The sequence below is a fragment of the Mus caroli genome, chromosome 12, assembly GCF_900094665.2.
Source record: "Mus caroli chromosome 12, CAROLI_EIJ_v1.1, whole genome shotgun sequence".
Lineage (NCBI taxonomy): Eukaryota > Metazoa > Chordata > Mammalia > Rodentia > Muridae > Mus > Mus caroli.
The window spans coordinates 36,952,813-36,974,260 of record NC_034581.1 but is presented as its reverse complement, the minus strand read 5'-3'; the positions used below and the strand labels follow the sequence as shown (position 1 = coordinate 36,974,260).

The window sequence follows — 21,448 nt, the reverse complement described above, 5'->3', positions numbered from 1 at the left end:
CTTCCCGACTATCCCATGTAAATCAGCAGTGTAGCATCATGACTTTCTAGTCCTCCCCATCTTCTTGGTTCTATGCACCATTTGGTACACAGCAGCCCACCCTAGTATGCAGGGTGCATGTCCCAAGACTCCTAGTGGCTGCCTGAACTATACAGAGTATTAAACTTATAAATCGATCAGATTTCCCTATCCATATAGACCCCTGGTAATCTTCATAAATTAGGATGGTAAGATACTAAGAACAGAGATATTATCAACTTCCATATGAGATTTTCTTTTCCTTACTAAGTTTAGAATTTCCACCTTTCTTTTCACATAGAAGTAACTTATTGCTTCTTTTTGACATATTGAGACACTAGTATCACTATTCTTCCATTTGGGGACTAGCGGTAAGTACAATAAAGCTCAAATGAACACAAGCACTGGGATATCTCAGTAGCTGCAGGGATATTGCAGACAGCTTAGCATACAGGCAGGTACTGTACACAGCACAGATAAGAAACAATTCTATCTCAATTCATATCTCAAGTTGGACAAAGTGTTGTCTGAGCAAGATTTCTCTGAGTTACTGAAATGGGGTGTAACTTAAAATGTTGGAATGGTTTATTCTGGAATTTTCTACTTAGTATTTGATCAGAAGTAACTGACAGCACAGGAAACAAGCCTTCAGATAAGGGGTGACCACAGTTTCTTATGCATTTATTGTTCATCTATCTGCTCTCCCTCTCTCAGTAAATACTCTGTAAGAGGAGGAACCTTGCTCTGGGATGTGCTCCTAGCACCCAGTAAAGTGGTTGGCACCCAGTAGGTGTTCAATTTTATGACTAAATCAGTCATGTTATATGAGCAAGTACTATCACTTACACAGGAATATTTGAACTCCATGTGATAAAGATGATTACACTGGGCATTTACATTTGGTGGGACTGTGGGGATTTTTTTTTTTTCTTTTTCTTGTGGCTAGTTCTTCTGAATTAAAATAACAACAGCAAAAACTGAACAAAACTGTGAACGATGTTTTAGGTACAAGGCTGGGAGTGCAGAAACCAAACAGATTTTATCTAAACACACCCTTTGCTCCTCTGTTCTGCTCTCCACATCGTGCACTGTTGTGTTTTCTCCTCTTCACTTTCCCTTTAGTTCCCTCTACTTTCTTCTTATTTTGGAACTAAAGCCAATGACAACTCCAAGTAAGAAGAAAGCCTGGCAGACAGAACAGTCCAGCAGCACCGCCCCACGTCCGTACCCCTCATGTCCTTTCCCTGGGACTCCCCCGGGAATTTAGAACAGTAAGAGTTGTACCTCCATCTCCCTGCACATTTTGTTTTGTTTTGCTTTTTTGAGACAGGGTTTCTCTGTAGATCTCTGGCCATCATAGGACTAGCTCTGTAGATCAGGCTGGCCCACTCATATAGAGATCTGCCAACCTCTGCCACCTGAGTGCTGATATTAAAGGCATTCAGCACCACCCCCTAGCTCTTCTGCATTGTTAAACACCCCTATAAATCCAATTTACTGAGATGATTTAGCCAATTCTGAAAAAAAAATGCCATATCTCTGATGATAGACACAGTCCCTCCACCTGAAGTTCGGGGGAAGTACATACTGCACCTCTAACAATGTGATTCTTCTGTGTTGCTTGCTTGATATTCATTCTTCTCCTAGAGCAAGATTCTCTAGAACCTTGCCAATCACTCCTCAGGTAAGTGCTGACACGTCAGAGGCACAGAAGTGTCAGAAAACCCCTAGTCTAGAGCTGGAGGGGGCAGAAAACCAGTTTGGAAAGATAGAAAGGGAGCAAACAGATTGAAATAAGACTGAAGATATGACTAGTAATGTCCACAAGGACAAGCTTATTCTTGTCTTCAGCTGCTTAAATCTGGGAAATGAGATAATTACTTTATCTCATATCAGCATCATCTAGAACTGCCCAATGATGTAGGCATACAGAAATCAGCACAAACCTAAGCTTCACCGATGCTTTCCTGGTAGCTTCACATACCCAGAAAATTCCAAGGGGGCTTCCCAGAGCTGAGTCAGCTCCCTGGTAATACCAGGTCAGGATTGCCGAAGCCCACCAGACAAGCTGTGTCTCCTGCTTCTGTTCAAATATTCTAGGTTGGAAGCGACGAGCCACCAAATTACAGTGAATCCCTGGACTTCCTGTGTTTTCTTTCATGTCTTTGCTTTCATAGCTTCTCTAGGAGTCAGTCCCCTCACTTCAGGGCCCCCACTGCTTGCCTTCTTTCCTCCTTTGTCACCTTTTCTATAGATCTACCCACAGTAAGTACAGAACCCACCCCAAGCCCACAAAGCCTCAGGGTCCACACCCATACTTACTGGAACAATGCCGGAACTCAAAGCGGATGTGGGAGCCCCTGAATTTATCCACAGGAATAGGAAGTTTCAGCAGCTCTGACCACCTGGGACTGTTGTTATGATAAAGCACAAAGGAGTGGTACTCACTAGCTGGTGGCTCTCCAGAGCCAAAGGAGATAAAATCCTAATGAAGAAACATGTAAGTTAGAGTCAGGTTCATTTAGACTCTTCCACAACAGGCAGAGCATTCACTGCTGATCGCCTGCTCACAAACATCTTCCCAAGAGACATTACCTATCTTTTCTGTTCTTTTTCTGCCTTTGCTCTACCTAGTGAGGAGGAGACCAGTTCCATTCTGAACCTGGTTCTCCATGGCTTGTTATTCTAAGTATGGGATGTGATATAAGAATTCAACTCATGAAAACCACATTCCCAGCCCACTCAGGAGGCTCTTCCATGATCCAGGGGTGACTGTGACAGTCCAGTGCAACTTTTGGGACAGTGGTTCTCAACATGTGGGTGGCAGGACCCCTTCACAGGAGTTGCTTTAAGACCATCACAAAACACAGATATTTTACATTATGATGTAGTAATGAAGATAATTTTATGGTTGGGAGTCACCACAATATGAGGGATTGTATTAAAGGGTCACAACATTAGGAAGGTTGAGAACCAGTGCTTTAGAAGAACAGGCACACACACTGTGAAACTAGCTGTGTTCAGAGAAAACACTTCTTCCAGAAGAGGGTCTGTTATTGTTTCCCCAAGTGTCAAGTACTGCCAAACTCTACTTTAGCTAAAAAAATAAAAATAAATAAAAATAAAAAACTAAACATGGTAGGCTTTTGTAGTAGTTGCTGTTTGTTTGTTTTTCGAGACAGGGTTTCTGTGTGCAGCCTTGGCTGTTGGAATTCACTCTGTAGATCAGGCTGACCTCGTACTCAGATCTGCTTATCTCTGCTTCCCAAGTGCTGGGATTAAAGGCCTGAGCCAGCAAGCTAAATAGTTTTTATTTGTTTGTTTCTTTTATTCTGCTTGGCTTTTTTTTTCTTGTTGTTGTTGTTTTGTTTTTCCCCAATTGCCAGAACAAAAAAAAAGTAAGAAAAAAATTAAATGATACTAAAATACTGTATTTAAGGAATGACTATTGTAATAAAATTATTGGTATACATAGTCAGGAAAGTGAAAACACCGTTTCCATTTATATATATAGCATGTTCCATGTGTGTGTGTGTATATATATATATATATATAATGTGAGTGTTCTGTTTAAATGTATGACTGTATGAGAGGAGAGCATCAGATGGTTGTGAGCCACCATGTGGGTGCTGGGAATTGAACTCAGGACCTCTGAGTGCTTTTAACCAGTGAGCCATCTCTCTGGCCCCTTAATGAACTTTTTAAAAAGAAAATAAAAAGCCTACATAGAGTTAGAAAAGAAAACACTGGCAACTGAGAAGTTAAATGATCACAGGTAGAGATGAAGCCAAGCAAGGGTTGTCAGACCAATGGCTGTCCAGAATGAACTTACCTTTAAGGGCTGACCATTACTGTCTACAATAAACATTGTAACTTCCACATTTCTGGCCACACTCTTGCCTCCTTTCTCAAATTCCCCCCTTTCTACGGTGATATATAAATCATTCCTCATTTCACCTGTTGAAAAATGAAACCAAGAGCATGTTACATATATTAGGACATGTAATATTCTACCAAGAGAAATGTTAGTTTGTAAAAACACATGGTTATTGTTACATCACACATATAAAAGTCTCAAGGCATTTACGCTTTTATAAAACAGTCTCTACCCTGGCTGCTTATCAACACTGGAGGAGGATACAGGCTGGGCTCTGGGACTCTGGTGCTGCAGTGCAGCAAATGGGCATTCAGGAGACAAATGAGGTGGCTGAGGACGAGGGAGCTGTCTCACCGTTTCCCAATATTTCCTTCATTTCATTTATGAGGTGTGACTAAAAATGACAGCCTAGTGGTGATAGCTCTCCGAAGCCTGTATAATTATTTTATAGTCATGTGGCTCCTTAGAGGAAAGAAAGACCTAAACAGAATGCAATGGCAGGACCTGCAAAGAGAAGAATTACAGCAGAAAACTTTTTCCAAGACTCATGGACAAGAATGACCTCACTGCTGGAAGAGTCCAGATTATTGCATGGGAACAGATGTGGCATACTCAGCCGCACAAACTCAGTGTGCTATTTCACACCATGCAGATTATACCATACTATAAAACAAATGAGAAAGAGCCTAGATTCAAACCACGTCAAGATATACAAAAATCACCTGTATGTTTACCTTGGTGATGTATACAACTTTGGTTGTTTTATAATATTGCCCCTTTCTTATTACTCCAGGAAACAAAAACTAAAGCCAACTAGAAAACTTAGAAGAAAAGGACTGGGAGTAAAGTTAGTAGGCAAATCACAAGAACTAGAGAGTGACGGGAAGGGCCGGCATCTCAGCTTATTTAACAGAACTTTCAAACAAACAAATTAACAAATTTCCTACAAGGAATCAAATCACTAGAAGGAAAAATAATCACACACACACACACATCTGCAGCTGGGAACTTTGTAAAATTTCCTGGTTAAAGCTGTTAAAAGAAGCTGCCCAGTTCTCCAAAACCAGGGGGTAGACAATATGTCCAGTTACCTTCTTCCACAGACATTTGCTTACAGTGATCCCCTTGCTGACAGGACACAGATAGGCATAAAAAAGATGAACTGTGTAAGGTCAAAGAAGCATCATCCCTTAACTTCCCTTTCAAAGAGTACATACAGCACATCTTAGAGGAACAGTTGATAGAGAGGTCTCCTGAATTTTAGACTTCTCATACAGCTCATGAAAGACAACTTCAGAAAACAATGAGCTTACCAATTCTGGAGAAAAGCAATGCATTTCAACACAGTTAAGATTATATATAGACATGTGGGGTGGCACATATCTTTAATCAAAGCACTTGGATCCACGGAAGCAGGTAGATCTCTAAGAGTTTAAGACCAACCTTGTTCTACAAAGCAAGTTCTAGGCCAGCCAAGGCTCCTTAGTAGGATTATATTGTTACCCCTCCCTGAAAAATTATATTTTATCAAAGTTTTTGGTTTAACTGCTTCCACACTTTTCAATTTCTAGACAGGGGATCAAAAGTTTCACAAGTTTACGAGCTCTTTCACAACTGATCTCATTACAACGAAGATGGTTCCAGGGACCCTCACATATACCAAAATGCACAAATGCTCAACTTCCTTACACAAACCAATATAATTATTTGTGTAGAACTGATATACATCTTTTAGCATGTTTGAATTCATGTTACTTCTATCCAATACAATGTTCATAGTTCCAGTGTTGCATTGTTTAGAGAAAAATAATTAGAAAGAAAAAGTTTGTCCATATTGAATGTTTTCAATTCTAAGATCACTGAATCTGATGAATGGTTAAATTTAAATAGTAATATATAAAGTGAGACTACAAAGTATATATGTATTTATATACTTATATGTATACATATATACACATAAAGTATATATGTATATATGTGTATATATTCTTTACATACAATCACTCCTTTAGTGATATTTAGTTTAGAAATTCCATCACAAAGTCTACAACAAATAAGCCATTTTTTTTTGTCTGAATGAAAATCTTGATACAAAGTCTAGTGTGGACTGCACATATTTGTTCAGTGAGCTGTATGGAAGGCTATTTTTGACAACACTTTTCTTACTAACAGGTCTGGCAAATAAGATAACAATATTTAAACCAAGATACTTTAAAGATTTTAGCTAACAATTTTCTTGCTTCATGGCATAAGTAACACGCCTCAGAGACTATAAGCCACATGCTGATTGGCAGGAGATCTAGCCACAGGGCTTTTTACCTTGAGAATTTCTCATAGAGAGTGATTAATCTTTCCAATACACAAAAGGATTCACTATCATGACAACGTTTTCAGACTCGGTGTGTTTTTTCTCCTCTAGTGGAAATGCAGACATTCCATCTTCAGCAAGGCAAAAGCGATGAGGGAGGTTTGAAAGGTGTGTTCTAATGTCTGTAGGGTAGGCTCAAATCCTGGAAGGCCAGGGGATGCACTGCTAGTAACATACTGTTCTCTCTCCGCTCTTCGCAAAGCTCTGTGGGTATTTCCTATGTGTAGATACTCTATCCTAGACCCAGCGCATGCCACACTGAACAGAGCAGAAGCTCCATATTGATTGAGTGAGGTCTTTGTGTCCATGTTGTATGTGGTGAATCCATGTGTGCAACTGTGTGTGCATGCATGGAAGCCAGTCATAGGTATCACCCTCCACCTCACTTTGTGATTGGGTGTCCACTGAATGCAGAGCTTGTATTTTAGCTAGCATGACCTCACAGCAAGCCCTCCTGTCTCACTACCCCTAAGCTGGAGATACAGGTGCATGCTACCAAGCCCGTGCTAGGGATCTGGATTTAGTTTCTTATGCTTCTAAGGAAAGCAAGCATTGGACCCACAGAGTCATCTCCCTGATCCTCACGAGTCAGATTTTTAATAATTGTAAAATGGGAAGTATGTTACCAGTGGTTAGTGTTGTAGATCTCAAGGAGATGAAAACGAGAGACAGTACTCACTGGAGACAGAGGAGTGATAATTTTATCATGCTAGCAAAAGAGGCCCTGACGAGAAGAACAAAGTAGAGTGGTGTATTTCAACAAAAGAGCAAGGTAATAAAAGATGTTAGATCCTCAAGTCAATTCTCAAAGACAACTGAACTCATGATATCTGGATTCTTCTTTTCCTTTACTACAAAAGAAATACTTGAATTCAAATATGCCTAAGGCCTTTAGGGTCATAGACAAGCAGAATAAGGACCTCAAGGCCTTCTACCTCCATTAGTCTGTGAACTAAGTCTAGAGTGGACAATATAAACCCCTGGGACTCTAGTTTCTGTGTTATAAAAATAGTAGGGAAATAAAGGCAGAGGTGAAGAGAAGAAAGGCATTAGACAGCATACTTTAAAACTTCAATTTCACATTATTAATTATTATTATTAATAGTAGCAGTAGTAGTATCATTAGTTGGGAGGGGTCGTGCCATGATGCACATGTGGAGTTCAGAGGACAATCTTTCTGTCTTTCTGTCTTTCTACCTTTACATGGATTATAAGGGTGAAATTCAGGTTATTAGTCTTTATGTAAGCACTGTTCCCTCCTGGGCCATCTTGCTGGCCCCTACAATACCTTTGTTATAATGGTGTTTCTATGACTTATAAAGGAACTTCTAGAATAGAGTACATCCATACTTTAGCAGATCAAGCCGGTCAAAAGTCCTGCATGGAAGGGGACTTCACTCTGTTGTATTGGAGGAACTGTTTGCAAGTTAATGGCTGTTGAGAGAGGAAGGGTCACTTTCCTTTGTGGCTGTGGCTCCTGATAGGCTGTTCATGCCCCAGTGGATGACCTTGCCCCCACGTGTATATGGGCAGCATGAACTGGATCAAGGGTTTATTAATCAAAACTAAAAATAAAAACAGAAATGAAGTTGGAAGGTGAGCAGGGTAGAGACACTACAGGGAGTAAGAGGAAAGTAGTAGGAGAGATGTGATCAATATACATTATAGAAATGTTTAACACTTTGAAAGAACAAATACCACTATTTTTTTTTTAAAAAGGAAAAACCTTATACACACGCTTTAATATTCTGCTCCTAAACTGTTCCCATGCCTGTGACACCCTCCTCCCAACTTTTGCAAATCCTTTAGATTAAATGAGATTCCACTGCAGAACTAACACTTGATGAGAAGACAGCTTCTTCTGGTGGCATTCTACATATGCCTCTCTCCAGGAATTTTGCAACTTGCTATGTTCCAATACCACAAGGTGCCACATTTTGCCAAAATATGCAGAATGAGAAAGTTGAAACAAGTGCTAATTAAAATCAATGTACTTGAAGACTCTGGAGAAAACTAATGAGCCCAACTGGTGTTAGAAAAGCATCTTGGGTAATTAAAAGACAAGCTGTAAAGTATGAAACGGAGTCACAGTGCCAGTGTGAGCAGCTATGTTTGTAACAGTGTTTATTAAGACCTCACATCTTTCGGATTAATTGCTTTCTCTTCTCTATAGCAAGCCCACTGGCCTGTGCACACCTACAGAGTTCTCAAAATATTGTAGGTAAGAAAAGGGTAAGGACACATTAGTGGGAACAAAGCACTTCGGTGGATGAAGTCAATAGGATAATTGATCATTTGAAGAAAATGAGCAAGATCTCTGTCAGAGGATTCACTCCTGGGTCCTCTATGCTGTCCTGGATTTGCTCTGGACACAGACATAAAATGCATGACAGCTCTATCATGTATAGTGCTTTCGCAGGGCCAGCCCAGCTCTTTATCTGAACATTTAAAGTTTATGGAATTAGAGAAAAGCTGTCCCTCTGTTAAGAAGAAAAAATATGCAAATGACCTAGAATTTTCTTTCTTTCTTTCTTTTAATTTAATTTAATTTAATTTAATTTTTTTGAGACAAGATCTCACTGTATAGCCTTGGCTGATCTGTAACTATATAGACCAGGCTGACCTCAGACTCACAGAGATTCACCTGCCTCTGTCTCCTCCCAAGGGCTCATATTAAAAGTGTGTGGCCCTATGGAAAAATTTGAAAATCCTAACACACCTCTAGGGTCTCAAACACTTAGGTCTTAGCAGTTTTAGATATGGCTATTCCTCTACAGTAGTAGTTCCAGCAGCATGAACAACAGCAGCTCATGTTACTAAATGGCTGCTATGAGTTGGCTTCTTCATAAAGCTCTTGAATGTCTACCTAGATCTTGCCTTGCATTCAGAGGAAGGCACTAACCATTCCATTTGATAGATGAAACTGACGTGTAGAGATTAAGATGTGTATGTAAAGTGCTACTGGTAACTCTCTGAATAAAGAATTCAGCTGCTGTCACCACAGGACACTTGACCAAGGAATTGCTCAGGCCAATCTTGAAATATTAATGTCAATCCCTGGGTCTGGTCTGACCTGTGGCTGGAAGGAAATCCTCCATCTCTCTCTAGTCACTGACATCTTCTGACTGAAAGTATACCATCTCTCCATGTGACTAGGGGTTCATATCCAACATAAGTGATGGCTCTAATGTGACCAAGAATCTTTGTGACTCCAACCAAAGCATAGTGAACTTTAGTTAAATTTGGAAAACACTTTTACAATATTAGGCAGACCCTGAATTTGTGATCCTTCCTTCCTCAGGTCTCAAGTACCTGGGATGAGAGGCATGAGGGATCTTGACCAAGTGTAATACATTTTTAAGTAAGATTAAATCATGTCATACTAATTTCTATTCATCTAATCTATTTTCTCCCAAACGAGGATTACTGTAGGATTCATTCTATCTGACCCATGCGCTTCTTTACCAGTAAGTAGCAAAACATAATGCCAATATTTAAAAGAATGAAATTCCTTTTTTTTTAAAGAAACACTATGGAAACATTTATTCTATTATTATCCTAGACCTATAAATCACCAAGTTATTTGGAAAATAAATGTAAATAAATCTTAAGTTCAATATCAAAATTAGTCTCTAGATCTCAGTGCCCTTGTCCTCCTAACACCTTGGCAGTTACACTTAATTCTCTTTAGAATTAGAATTTCTGAAAGATTTACAGAAAGCCCCAGAAAGTGTTAATGATGTTTTCTCTAGCAAAACTTGACAGTTTAACCAATCACTCTGTGGGAGCTCGTCTCCAGGGAACAGGACATAAGCCAAGAAGATGAAGTCAAGGGATCATGATAAAGACAATGACAGATTCACCTACAATATAAACCTAGAGTAAGAAGAAGTGAGCGCTTAAGGGGTGTGCAGAGGGGAAGAGCCAGCCTCTTATGACCTACCAGACACATCAAGAGAGCTGTTCCAAGACGTCTTGTGGAACCCAGACCTTCCTCATACTCCAGATGGCCTGGGCCTGGTTTGCATGGGGTCTGTTAAGACATTTAGGGCCAGGCTGTCCAATATAGTAACTGTTTCCATGTGGCAACTGAGCAATTGAACTGTGACTTGGCTATAGAGAGAAAGATACATCAAAGTCCAGTACTCAGCAGCTTGCAAAGACTGAGACTGGAAAACAGTGTGAATAACTCATTAGAAAATTTTCATGTGGATTACCTACCAAGATAATATTTTGGGATGCACTGAGCTAAATAACATATGCTGCTAAAATTAATTTTACCACTTCTTATTTCTTCTTAAGCAGTGGCTACTCATTATTTGAAATTACATTTGGGCTCACCCTACATTTTTGTGGAGAGCAGTGATTTAAATATTTTGCTGTCATAGAGATCTTTCACTTTCTTTGTTGGAGTTACACCAAGGTATTTTATATTATTTGTGGCTATTGTAAAGGGTGTTGTTTCCGTAATTTCTCTCTTGGCCCATTTATCATTTGTATGAAGGAGGGCTACTAATAGCCTTGACTTAATTTTGTATCCAGCCACTTTGCTGAAGGTACTTATCAGTTGTAGGAGTTCTCTGGTAAAATTTCTGGAGTCGCTTATGTATACTATCCTATCATCTGCAAATAGTGATACTTTAACTTCTTCCTTTCCAACTTGTATCCCCTCATCCCCTTTAGTTGTCTTATTGCTCTGGCTAGAACTTCAAGTACTATATTGAATAGATAGAAAAAAAAGTTGACGGCCTTGTCTTGTCCCTGATTTGAGTGGATTTGCTTCATTTAGTTTGATGATGGCTATTGGCTTGCTGCATATTGTTTTGATTATATTTAGGTATGTATCCTGTATCTCTGATTTCTCTAATACTTTTAACATGAAAGGGTGTTGGATTGGTGGATCTAGGCCTCCCTGCACATACATAGCAGATGTCAGCTTGGTCTTCATGTGGTTTCTGAACAACTAGAGCAGGGGCTGTCCCAAAAACACATATGTGGGATATGTTCTTCTAGCTGGGCTGCCTTGTCTAGCCTCAGAGGGAGAGAATGAGCCTAGCATCACAGAGATTTGAAGTGCCAGAGTGGGAGGATACCAGGGGGCTCCCTTCTACTCAGAGGAGAAGAGGAAGAGAGAGTGGGTGACCAGGAAAGGGGGCAGTGAGCAGGATGTAAAGTGAATAAGAAAAAACTAAAATTAAAAAAAAAATTTTTTTAGCTGTCCTCCACTAGAGACTGTAGCATGAAATTTCCCTTAGAGATAGTATTTGGTTTGTATATCACAATGATAAGTCATCTTAGAAAAAGACTTTTTGTAGCCAGAAATCAGTATATTAAAATAATTAATAACAACAACAACAAATGAATAGTTAAAACAATAGGCGCTCAGGGTCTGATCCACAGGCTTGAAAGCACAAAGGCAGCCACTCCCTCTTCCACCTTAATATGAGGCAATAAGTCATGAGCTGTTCAACAGCAATGGCTAGGAATGGACTTCTGCTTCCAGGTCTTCCAGTTTCAAAAAGAAGCACTGATGATATCCTATGGACCTGAATAAAGTTCTGTGTCCATTTCTGTCTCATTTTGCAGACAGACTGTGTGTCTGTGTTAATGAACCTGATCCTCTTGGTGTAAGGTGGGCCTCACCTGTTCTGGCCCCATCAGAATACTCGATACAAATAAAGTCTGAAGGACAGTCTAGGAAATGAGATAGGAGGGGCCATGCCTGCAGATGGTCCACAGGCACTGTGACCAGAAATGTTATTCATAAATATTTCCTCACTGGAACATTCAACTCAAGTTTTCACTAAGCCACTGGTTAGTTTGAAAGCAACAAAGGACAGCAGAGCAGTGACTATTTGTCACTGTATACATTCCAGTGAGTCTGACAGCTGTACTCTGATGGTTAGGAACCTACATGCATTGCTCTTATCTCCAGCTTGGTTGGAATAGTAAGAGGTCAAGGAAGAAAAGAAAAAAAAAAAAAAAGAGGAAATGATGAAATGGGTTTTCAAAAGCTTTCTTGCAGGCTCATGGCAAGCAGAGATGTGTCTGTCTGGAAGGAATGTTTGCTTGGAGAGTATGAACCATACATTACAGAGCTCTGCCAGCAAGAGGCAGAAGCAAGCCTCATTCTCAGCTCCTCCCATCATTAAAGCCAGACAAAAGCTACATAAACACTGAGCCACCCAGACAGTTCTTCAGCCAGAGAAGTCCCATTTCATATTTTTCCATTCCTTAGTGATATAGCCCAGGGACCAAGATGAGGAATTCTCCCAGCAGCTGGCCACATTCTGCTCTAAATATGTTTTTTATATTAGATTTGCCCATCAATTTGCTTCCCAGTGGGATGAATGCTTTTCTTTTTTGTTAAGGAGGAAATACCAGTTATTTATAGCAACTAGGGAAATAAATGAACGGTTGCAGGAGCCACTGGATAGCATGTCACCACGTAAACAGATCTATAAACAGTCATTTTCCACAACAGTCCTGCAAGATGCGAAAGATGACTGGGCCAGGTCATTCCACAAAACCTTCCAAGCTGCAATGCCAGCCTTCCCTGCAGGAATGAATTTCAATCAAGAGATCAGTAAATGGGACAGTGGGCGATACAGAATGTTTGGGGTCTTTTCTAGGCAGGTCTGCTAGGTCTTAGAGCCAGCCTTGGCGTTGTCCCTTGGAGTTGTAACTTGGGGAAGGCTGGAATCATCAGCTCTGAAGACCCTACTGTGTAATAATAAAAAAAAAATTAAAAAGCCATATTAAAAGATTTTATCTTTAAAGAGGTACTGAAAATGTCTGTTTGGTGAAGAAATCAAATATTACAGCTTTATTGTTATATCTTCTGCTCACCCCTCATCTCTTCCACCTTCATCACCACCTCCTTTACTATTCAGATGTGTAGATCCTCTTCAACACCTTTTAATACTCTCAAGCAAGTTGGTCTTCATTGGGCATGACTTTTTAAGCATATATTTTTATCATATTTTGATCCTCTACATATAACTCACCTTCTTTTGTGCTTATACTGTTCTCCATGTTTAGAAACAAAAACCAAACGAAGAATAGGAAGACCTAAGAGGATATCACCTAACATGACCTAAACTTCTCCACAAAGAGATCATATATTTTTGGATGGGATCTCAGCTTTCACTGTTATTGCAGTCATAAAAGAAATACCGCCATGGTCCTCAGAGTTACGTCATTTCAGATAACACTTTTTCATTTGCTCTTTACCACTCACCTCGCTTAGTTTTCCCACAGGCCCCCAGGAACACTTCAAAGCTGACAATGTGACAATTTCCTCAAATGACAAAGCAGAGACCATGCGCATCCTTCACCATTGTGGGGCACACCGAGTCACCTACCAGGCATGATAATGTCAGAAAAACCCAGCTTCCGCGTTATGGACACTCCGTGAGAGAACACTGAGGAGTATTCTCTTCTGATCTGTTCAATGTCTCCGTGTAACAGTTGGAGGGAAACTGCTAATCCTGAAACAGAGGAGAGACACGCCAGTTACCATAAGTGACCCGTGGTCCCTAAGAAGCGAGTGCGGCCCCCACAAGCTCAAGCTTAACGTATGAGGTTTTACTAGCCACACAGAATTGATAGAGACTAGGAAGGATCTGTAGGTAACACTCTTCCAACATCGACACTGGAGTTTCCCAGTTTCTAGGAACTGGAGAATCACTGGCAGGAGGTTAAGAATGGGAGGCAGGTTTCTAGCCATGGCGCCCTGGCTGTCAGAATGTGCCTCTTTGGCAGTACTTACTCTCCAGAAAGATAATGGGCAATGAAATCAAATTAGAGCCTTACCCTTTCTCAACCCTACAATGCCTCAATATGATCTATCAAATAGTACAAGCCAGGAAACAAACCTTAAGATATAGGCATTCAAGAGGTTTGTTTTTTGAAAAAAAAAAAAAAAAAGACTTTTCTTGACATTAAAGCAACAAAAGTAATTGGAATAATATCAAGGCTACATTCTTAATTTGATAAAATACAGAGACTTAAAGTGGCATGATTTTCTGAGAATTTATTAAGACACAGGATACTTTGACAAACAAGAAGGAATCCAGTCAGTTTAAAATTATCTGTTTTTCTTCTTTATCCCAATTACAGCGACATTATCACAGCAGGACATGCAGAAGAGGACGTTTACTTCATATGTAATTTTCTCAATTCTAAGGCAGGAGCAACAAAAAGGAGACTAATGGGGAAATGCTAGTCTATCACTTCAAAGACACAGCATCGTCTTCAATTCCCTCCTCTTTTCCTCATTTTTAAAACAAAAAAGACAAAAACCCTCTCCCCTGTATCAGCAGGAGAAAATGAAACCTCTCCGAGTGACTTTTTTTTTTCTTTTAAAAAAGTGAGCCATTTTTAAAAAAAAAAAAACCTGCACTCAGTCTAAAGTGAGGCAGGATAATAGAGTAAAGAAGATAATACAGCCATCTACAGATGACCTTTAATCTAAAACATTATTTGTCCTGAATAACTCAGTCATTCATTTACAGTACTACAATGCTCTCTAAAAAACGATATACAAATAACCTCAATTACACTGGAAAAAAACCCTGCAAACCTTATGTGCAACACAGGCCCATGAGGGTTTTCCTTTTATTCTCCATAAACAGTATGAAAAATACAGAATAGTGAGAGGTGTTTTGTTGACTTGTTTGTTTTAAAACAGGGGTCATAAGGAAGACAAGAACTAGAAAGGAAGCCCTGCCTTGGGCTTGTCTCATAGGACGTGTGCCTCAGAGAAGGGCTTTGGGAGTGAAGTCTAGCAGGCTTCAACACTTTGTCCCTGCTCTCCACTTCTCTGGAACTCTCCCTTCTTTATCCCACCTGACCCAGCTCATATGTAGCAGAAGAGGAGGATGATCAGCCCTTCCATAGTCATGAGGACTGAAGTTAGAAAGAAGCCAGCCATCTGGACTAGTGGATGGATGGCAACCCTCAGAGCAGCTTCAGGATACTTCATAGGACAATCAGATTCCTTTCAAAACTCTTCGGCCAGGGAACAAACACCAGGCAGCACGGGTTCTAATCTCTCTGACCTAGCAGCTCTTCTTCCTAACTCCAGGCCCCCACTGCCCCATCGAGTCATCACAGGCTGTTCATTTCCCACTATTGTCCTTTAGCCTTCAATTCCCACAACATCACCAGCAGCGTCACCAGGAGCTGGAGTGTGTAGAAGACCCACATGTGCCACACACAGTTTCATAAAACAATGATTCCTGCTGGGGAAGGCACTGTTCAAAAGTCCCAGAATTCTTAGAGAGTGAGGGAGTTGACATAGATCTTGAGATTCTATTATATTTTTCAAATGACAATCATTTTATCAGGATGTCTGTGGAAGGGCCTGATCTGGGACACTTGCAGCACCATGTGGCAAATACAAAGAAAGACAGGGGAAATCTCTGCAAGAATTAAAAAACATAGACTATCATTTTCAGGATAGGAGGGGGAATGGGCAAAACTGACTAGGATTCCTGTTTATCCAATGGGTGCCGCATTTATTTAGCCTTCAGTCTCTTCCCCTTTCACACTTCCTTCCTCCTTCAATACCTCCTTTAAAAAAAAAAAAGAACAAAAACAAAAAGTGAATTCTTTCTAGAGAATTAGATACCAAAAAAAAAAAAAAAAAAAAAAAATGGCATCCTGGAGAAATTAAAGAAGATGTGGGAAAGAGAAAGTACCCTGTCAGGAGAGAAATGGATGGAGGGAGAGCAATAATGCACAGGAGATGCATTGATGTCTAGAGAGCAAGTGACATGGAGAAGGGAGGGCAAAAGACTGAAGGGTGTCAAGAAGGCAGCAGGCCGGGGGCAGCCAGCTAGCTAGTGGATGTCAGAAGGGAACTCCAAAGTGATGGGGGAAACCTAGAGAAGACAGGATGGGAAAAGGAAAATCACTTACATGCTGGATACATTCTAGAAATTAGAAAAATAGAGAAAAAAGTCCTAACTCTGGTTAATTTCACTATCCTAGTGACAAAAATTGGTGCTAGTGGGGGCAGTAATTGTCATTTGCGGTTGACCCATGTTCTCCAGAATGAAGAATTCACAATCAAGAAGTGGAAAAGTCAACTGAATGGAAGGACTGGCTACAAGACACATGCTCTGCTCCAAACAGTTAGGCTTTCCCACAAACTACAACTCTCCACTACAGAACAACTACGCTATGAAAACAGACTAGGTTCTCTCCCCAGTTCCACAAGTTTCCCTGTAGCCATATATTAAGTAAGTACTCCTTTTATCCAGCCTTGGTGATCCATACCCTCAATCTGAGCACTGAGGAAGTGGAGGTAAAAGGATGAGGAAGAAACTCAAAGTTGTTCTCAGCTATGAAGTGTAGCCTCCCACAAGCCTGAAGCAGGCTGAGCCAGAACTTGACCTTGCTGCCACTAGGGAGATTGTCTAGGGTGGAACCTTCTTCCCTAGATCACTTTTGAGCCACTTTCGCTGTTCCTCTTCAAGATACTGCTACCTGCTGAGAGGCCCCAGAGCTATTCCCTATCCTGCACGTTATCACCTGCAGCTGGTTCCAGGCTTCAAGAATGAATTGGCAGGAATGGACTTTCCCCCCTCCTTTATAAAGTGTGTCCGCCATTAAACATTTGAACCTTGAGCAGACTAGTTGTCTTGGTTCCATTATTTCTCAACCTAGGCTCCCTCTTTTCTTTCAGTTCCAAGATGCCTTCCAGGCTCGAACCCGGATATGTGAGTTGCTGGCTGGCCCCAACAATGAAGCAAGTGTATAATTTCAGCAAACAAACTAAAATAAAAAGACAACACATGGTGCCAGCAGCTGGGCCACAAGGAGCAGCTCCACAGAAACATCATGACATTTCTATTTATTTTGCCATCATAGAGATTGTTGATGTTATTTTTATAGTGGTCCTTAGTTACTGTGACCTTACCACTACAGACTGAATAAATTAGTCATCAGAACACTATCAACAGAATGGGTAAAAAATTGCTCATCACTACAAAGGGGAGTTTTGACAAATATTTACATACTGATGTATAAAAAAAAAAGAACAGGAGAAGAATGAAGACTGTCTGAGGGTAAGTAGAGCTGGTCGGGGAATGAGGGACATGCGAAGACTTCTGGAAAGGATAGAAAATTTCACTTAGATTTTCAAGGTTCTCACCACACCGTAAAAACAAACAAACAAACAAACAAACAAACAAATAAATACAAGCATGTGAGATGACATATACATTAAGTACCTTCATTTACTCATTTCATAATGTAAACATAAATCACAGGATCACATTTACAATGTAATCCCATACATATTTTTATTTGTCAATTATATTTAATGAACCCAAGGGGGTAAAAAAGAGAATTTCTTAATCACTCTAGGTATTCAGAGCTTAGTTTAATCTTTCAGGGCTACTCATTCATGCCAGTGAGAAGCTCACAAAAGAGGAATTGGCTTTCTATTTCCATCCTTTGCTACTTTACTATCTAGGCATTCTACTGATCTCAGAGGTGATCACTTCCAGAGTTTGGTCTGTATACTTTTCTGGATTCTTACCATTATTTGATATGATCAGTATGGGGATAGGTAGCTTATGGTGTGAGGAAGCAGAAGAGAGAATACAAGGATGTATACCACAGAATTTCTGGTCCTAAGGAATTGCTAAGTCAAGATACGTATAAGTGAACAGACAATAAGACAGTTGGGGCAAAGTATATGAGTGCAATATACAGAAAATGATTGCTGAGAAGATTTTTAAGTTGAGAGAAAAATTATACAGAGCTCTATGATAACCGATAAAATCAGCCAAAGAACTAAGTTACTTTTAATTTTAGAAAATAAATTATGTTTTCCAATCTCTCTTTTTTTTTCTTTCTAGCCCTTGATGTAAGTTATTCTTCACTGTTAACCTTACTAGATTGAGAATCACTTGTGAGACACACATTTGCTTTGAAAGTGGTTTCAAAGAGGTTTACCTAAAGAAGGGAAGATCGACCCTGAATGTGGATTATATGTCCTACACACCAGCGGGCTGATGTCTTGCACTGAATAAAGAGGAAAGGGAGACATTGTGCTTAGCATCTGCATTCATCTCTCTTCCTGACTGAGGACCAACTGTACTCAGTGGCTTCCTGTTCCTGGTATCATGCTAGGATGGATCAAGTCCCCTCCGAGATTACAAGCCAAGATGAACCTTCTTTTTAGTTGATTTTGTCAGGCATTTTGTAACAGCCTCAGGAACAGTACCCAAAACTATGTTCAAAGAGAGCTGGCTCTGGGAGGCATGTTGCCCTTACTAGAAGAACCATCATCAACCTGAACTTGCATGGCAGCCTCAACATTTGCGCTCCAATTAGAAAGACCTGCTGTGTAATTTTAAGCCAACACGTAGTCATTAGTTAATCTGGAGTTTGCCAAAAAACAACATCAACAACAACAACCAAACAAACAACAACAAACCAACCAACCAGACAAACAAAGCAAACCCCAATCAACCCTGAAACTGTATTATTCATTATCATGCTCAGAGAACAGCAGCAGCATAAAGAAAGGCTAAGGCTCTGCTGACTGTTTGGCGACTCTCATTTTATGGGGACTAGAGATAACTCATTTTAGAAGATGGCTCTTATTAGGCTTATGAAATTCTGCATTTTTATATTGAAAGTGGCAAGCACAGCATGATTTGTAAGAAGCAGCCAGATTTGATTTTAGGTTACATCAGCCATTTTGTCACTAATGAACCAAATAACAGATAGCTGTGAATACACAGCAATGCAAAATGGAAAATCACAACAAACATTTGCTAAAGATATGCTATTAAGTGTGCCATTTAAAAAAGTGCATGAGAAGGCTGAAGGATGCCGTCTCAATGTGGAGTTCTCCATGCTTCGGTTCCCATCTCCAAAATATAAACATAATGACATAAATTTTACAGAACTCTTTAGGTAAAGCCTGATAGGAATTGCTCGAAAACGGTAGCAGGGGTGGCTGCAACTGTCGTAGAGTTGCTATTGGATACTGATCTGTCACTCATTTCTCCCTTATTCTCCCCAGCCACGGAAACCAACAAACTAGGTTCCATTCTAAGCTGCAAGCGTTTCCCAAGTGCCATACATTGAGAAAGCACTCTTTTTACCTATGCTCGGTGGTCCATACCCACAATCCAAGCACTCAGGAGGTCGGAGGCAGGAGAATGAGGACCCAAGGTTGTTCTCAGCTACAGAAGCAAGTTCAAAGCTAGTCTTGGGCACACAAGACCCTGTCTTGGGTCAGAGAGGCAGAGGACGAGGAGGGAAGAATAGAATATAACAAACAGAAATCAATTAAAGTAAAATAAAACTTTAGGAAGTAATACAATTAATAAGGCAGGAGGAAAACATTTACTAGGCCTGGCTTTTTATCAGTATATAGAGCCCAGGGTTTACTGAGTGCATGATCAGTTCTGTGTGGAGGGTTCCAAGACAAAGCTATCTATCAACATCATAGCTCTAACCTGGAAGGTGGGAACAAGATGTAAGTGGGACAAACAGAGATACGAAGGTGGAAAGGTCCCTAATCACACAGGGCTTTGGATGGGATTATCCAGATATAAACCAGAACAGGGAACCAGAGACAAACTTCAGATCCCCAGATGCTCAGCCGGCAAGTCCATCTAGGCATCCTCCTGCCTTACTGGTTTTCAATGACTTAGATTTTTCTTTTTCTTCCCCCCCCCCCTTCATTTCTAATGAACCAAATAGCTCACAGCTGTGGATGTAACAAGGTAAAACTGCAAAACCATGACTTTAAAGACTCTGAGTTGGGTTTTCATATTTTACCTATTGTCCTATGATTCTGGAAATACTATATTCCATTTCTACTTTTAAACAAAATTAACACAAACGATTGACTTAAAGCCTGTATTTAATTGTGCATGTCTCTTCCTGCAATGGTGGAGGGGGGAAAGACATCCTATCTCTAAAGAGGACATCTTTTGACTTGTGCTGTTTGCTGATGCTTAGGTGTATGTAAGGCCATGTTCCCATCCTCCCTGCACACTCTTCTCATGTGTCCTTCTTTGCTCCTGTTCTCAGTCTTCCTTTCCCTTGTGGTCATTCCTATTTCTTTCCATGAATATGGATGTTAGGGTTTCTATGACTCTATTTGAAATTAGAACTATTTACTTGAAATTGGAATCATTCTCACTTGGAAGGTATAATGTAGCAAGATGTAGGATGCAAAGTTGGCCTTTTCCCTAAAGCAATTCTGTGACTTCCTATGATGTTCAGACCTTTACAATTGCTGATGCTACACTGGAGGGCAGTGAGGTAAGCAGCATTTTCCTCCTGGATTTTAGCTTGGGCTTTAGTGTTCTGTGGTTTCGTAACTGATTGAGATACAGCTTGAACTGCATCTTCTCGCTTTATGATTTCCCTTCTTTCATCCGAGCGCTTCCATTTCCTCAGTCCTTAACATTCAAATATTGCCACTTTTTCCTTTACCTGTACCACCTCCGTAAGCCCTGTTAGACCCATACTGGCCTTTCCATTCACTTTTCTATATCTTTTAAGTGTTTATCCAGATTTTTCCATTTCATTTTCCCTTTGTGCAGAATTCTGTTGGAATTGAGCTTTATTTTCAGAGAACTGATTCATTTGTTTCAACTGTGCTCACCCCCTTACTAAGCATTAAAGAAGAATTTTCACTCTATCCAGGACCATCATAGAGTTTAAGCACCAAGATGATACAATTTTTATTTGTTTTTTTAAATGAGTTATGCCAGTGTGTAGAGTAATGTCAGCAGAATACAAACTCAATCAGCAATTTTTATGCATTAGTTTTAAATCTTGTTATTACATTAGACTGTCCTGAATTCTACTTAGCCTTTTCTTGTCAGATACTTTTCTGGACTCCTAGGATGTGATCTTCACTGGCTGTACCTGCTTCTTCTGAGTGACAGCTGACTCTTTAGTGTTATTATCATAACTCATCTTGGGTGAATGTTTTTCCAGCACAGGAATCCCACTCATTTAAATGTACAATGGCTACATATTTACATTTTTAGGCTACTCAGCTAGGATAAGTTTTATCTTTACACACCAAGTTTAAATTTTATAAGTATGAATTTTTCTCAACTATTACATAATCCAGACTAAGGGCATAAAGGTCAACCAAAGAAGAACCATTCTACCCATTATCTCTTAAAGTCAGA

At 40.1% G+C, this 21,448-nt stretch overlaps 1 protein-coding gene across 7 annotated transcripts in view; it reads right to left on the bottom strand.

Annotated features, from left to right (window-relative positions):
* Positions 1-21,448, bottom strand: part of Dock4 (dedicator of cytokinesis 4) — a 406,102-nt gene that overhangs the window by 139,007 nt on the left and 245,647 nt on the right. For all 7 annotated transcript variants that reach the window (XM_029484743.1, XM_029484748.1, XM_029484747.1 and 4 more), the window contains exons 13-15: positions 13,628-13,753; positions 3,851-3,975; positions 2,341-2,503 (exon numbers count right to left, since the gene is read on the bottom strand). In XM_029484743.1, coding sequence (XP_029340603.1) covers positions 2,341-2,503; positions 3,851-3,975; positions 13,628-13,753 — 414 coding nt within the window. The remainder of the gene's footprint in view (positions 1-2,340; positions 2,504-3,850; positions 3,976-13,627; positions 13,754-21,448) is intronic.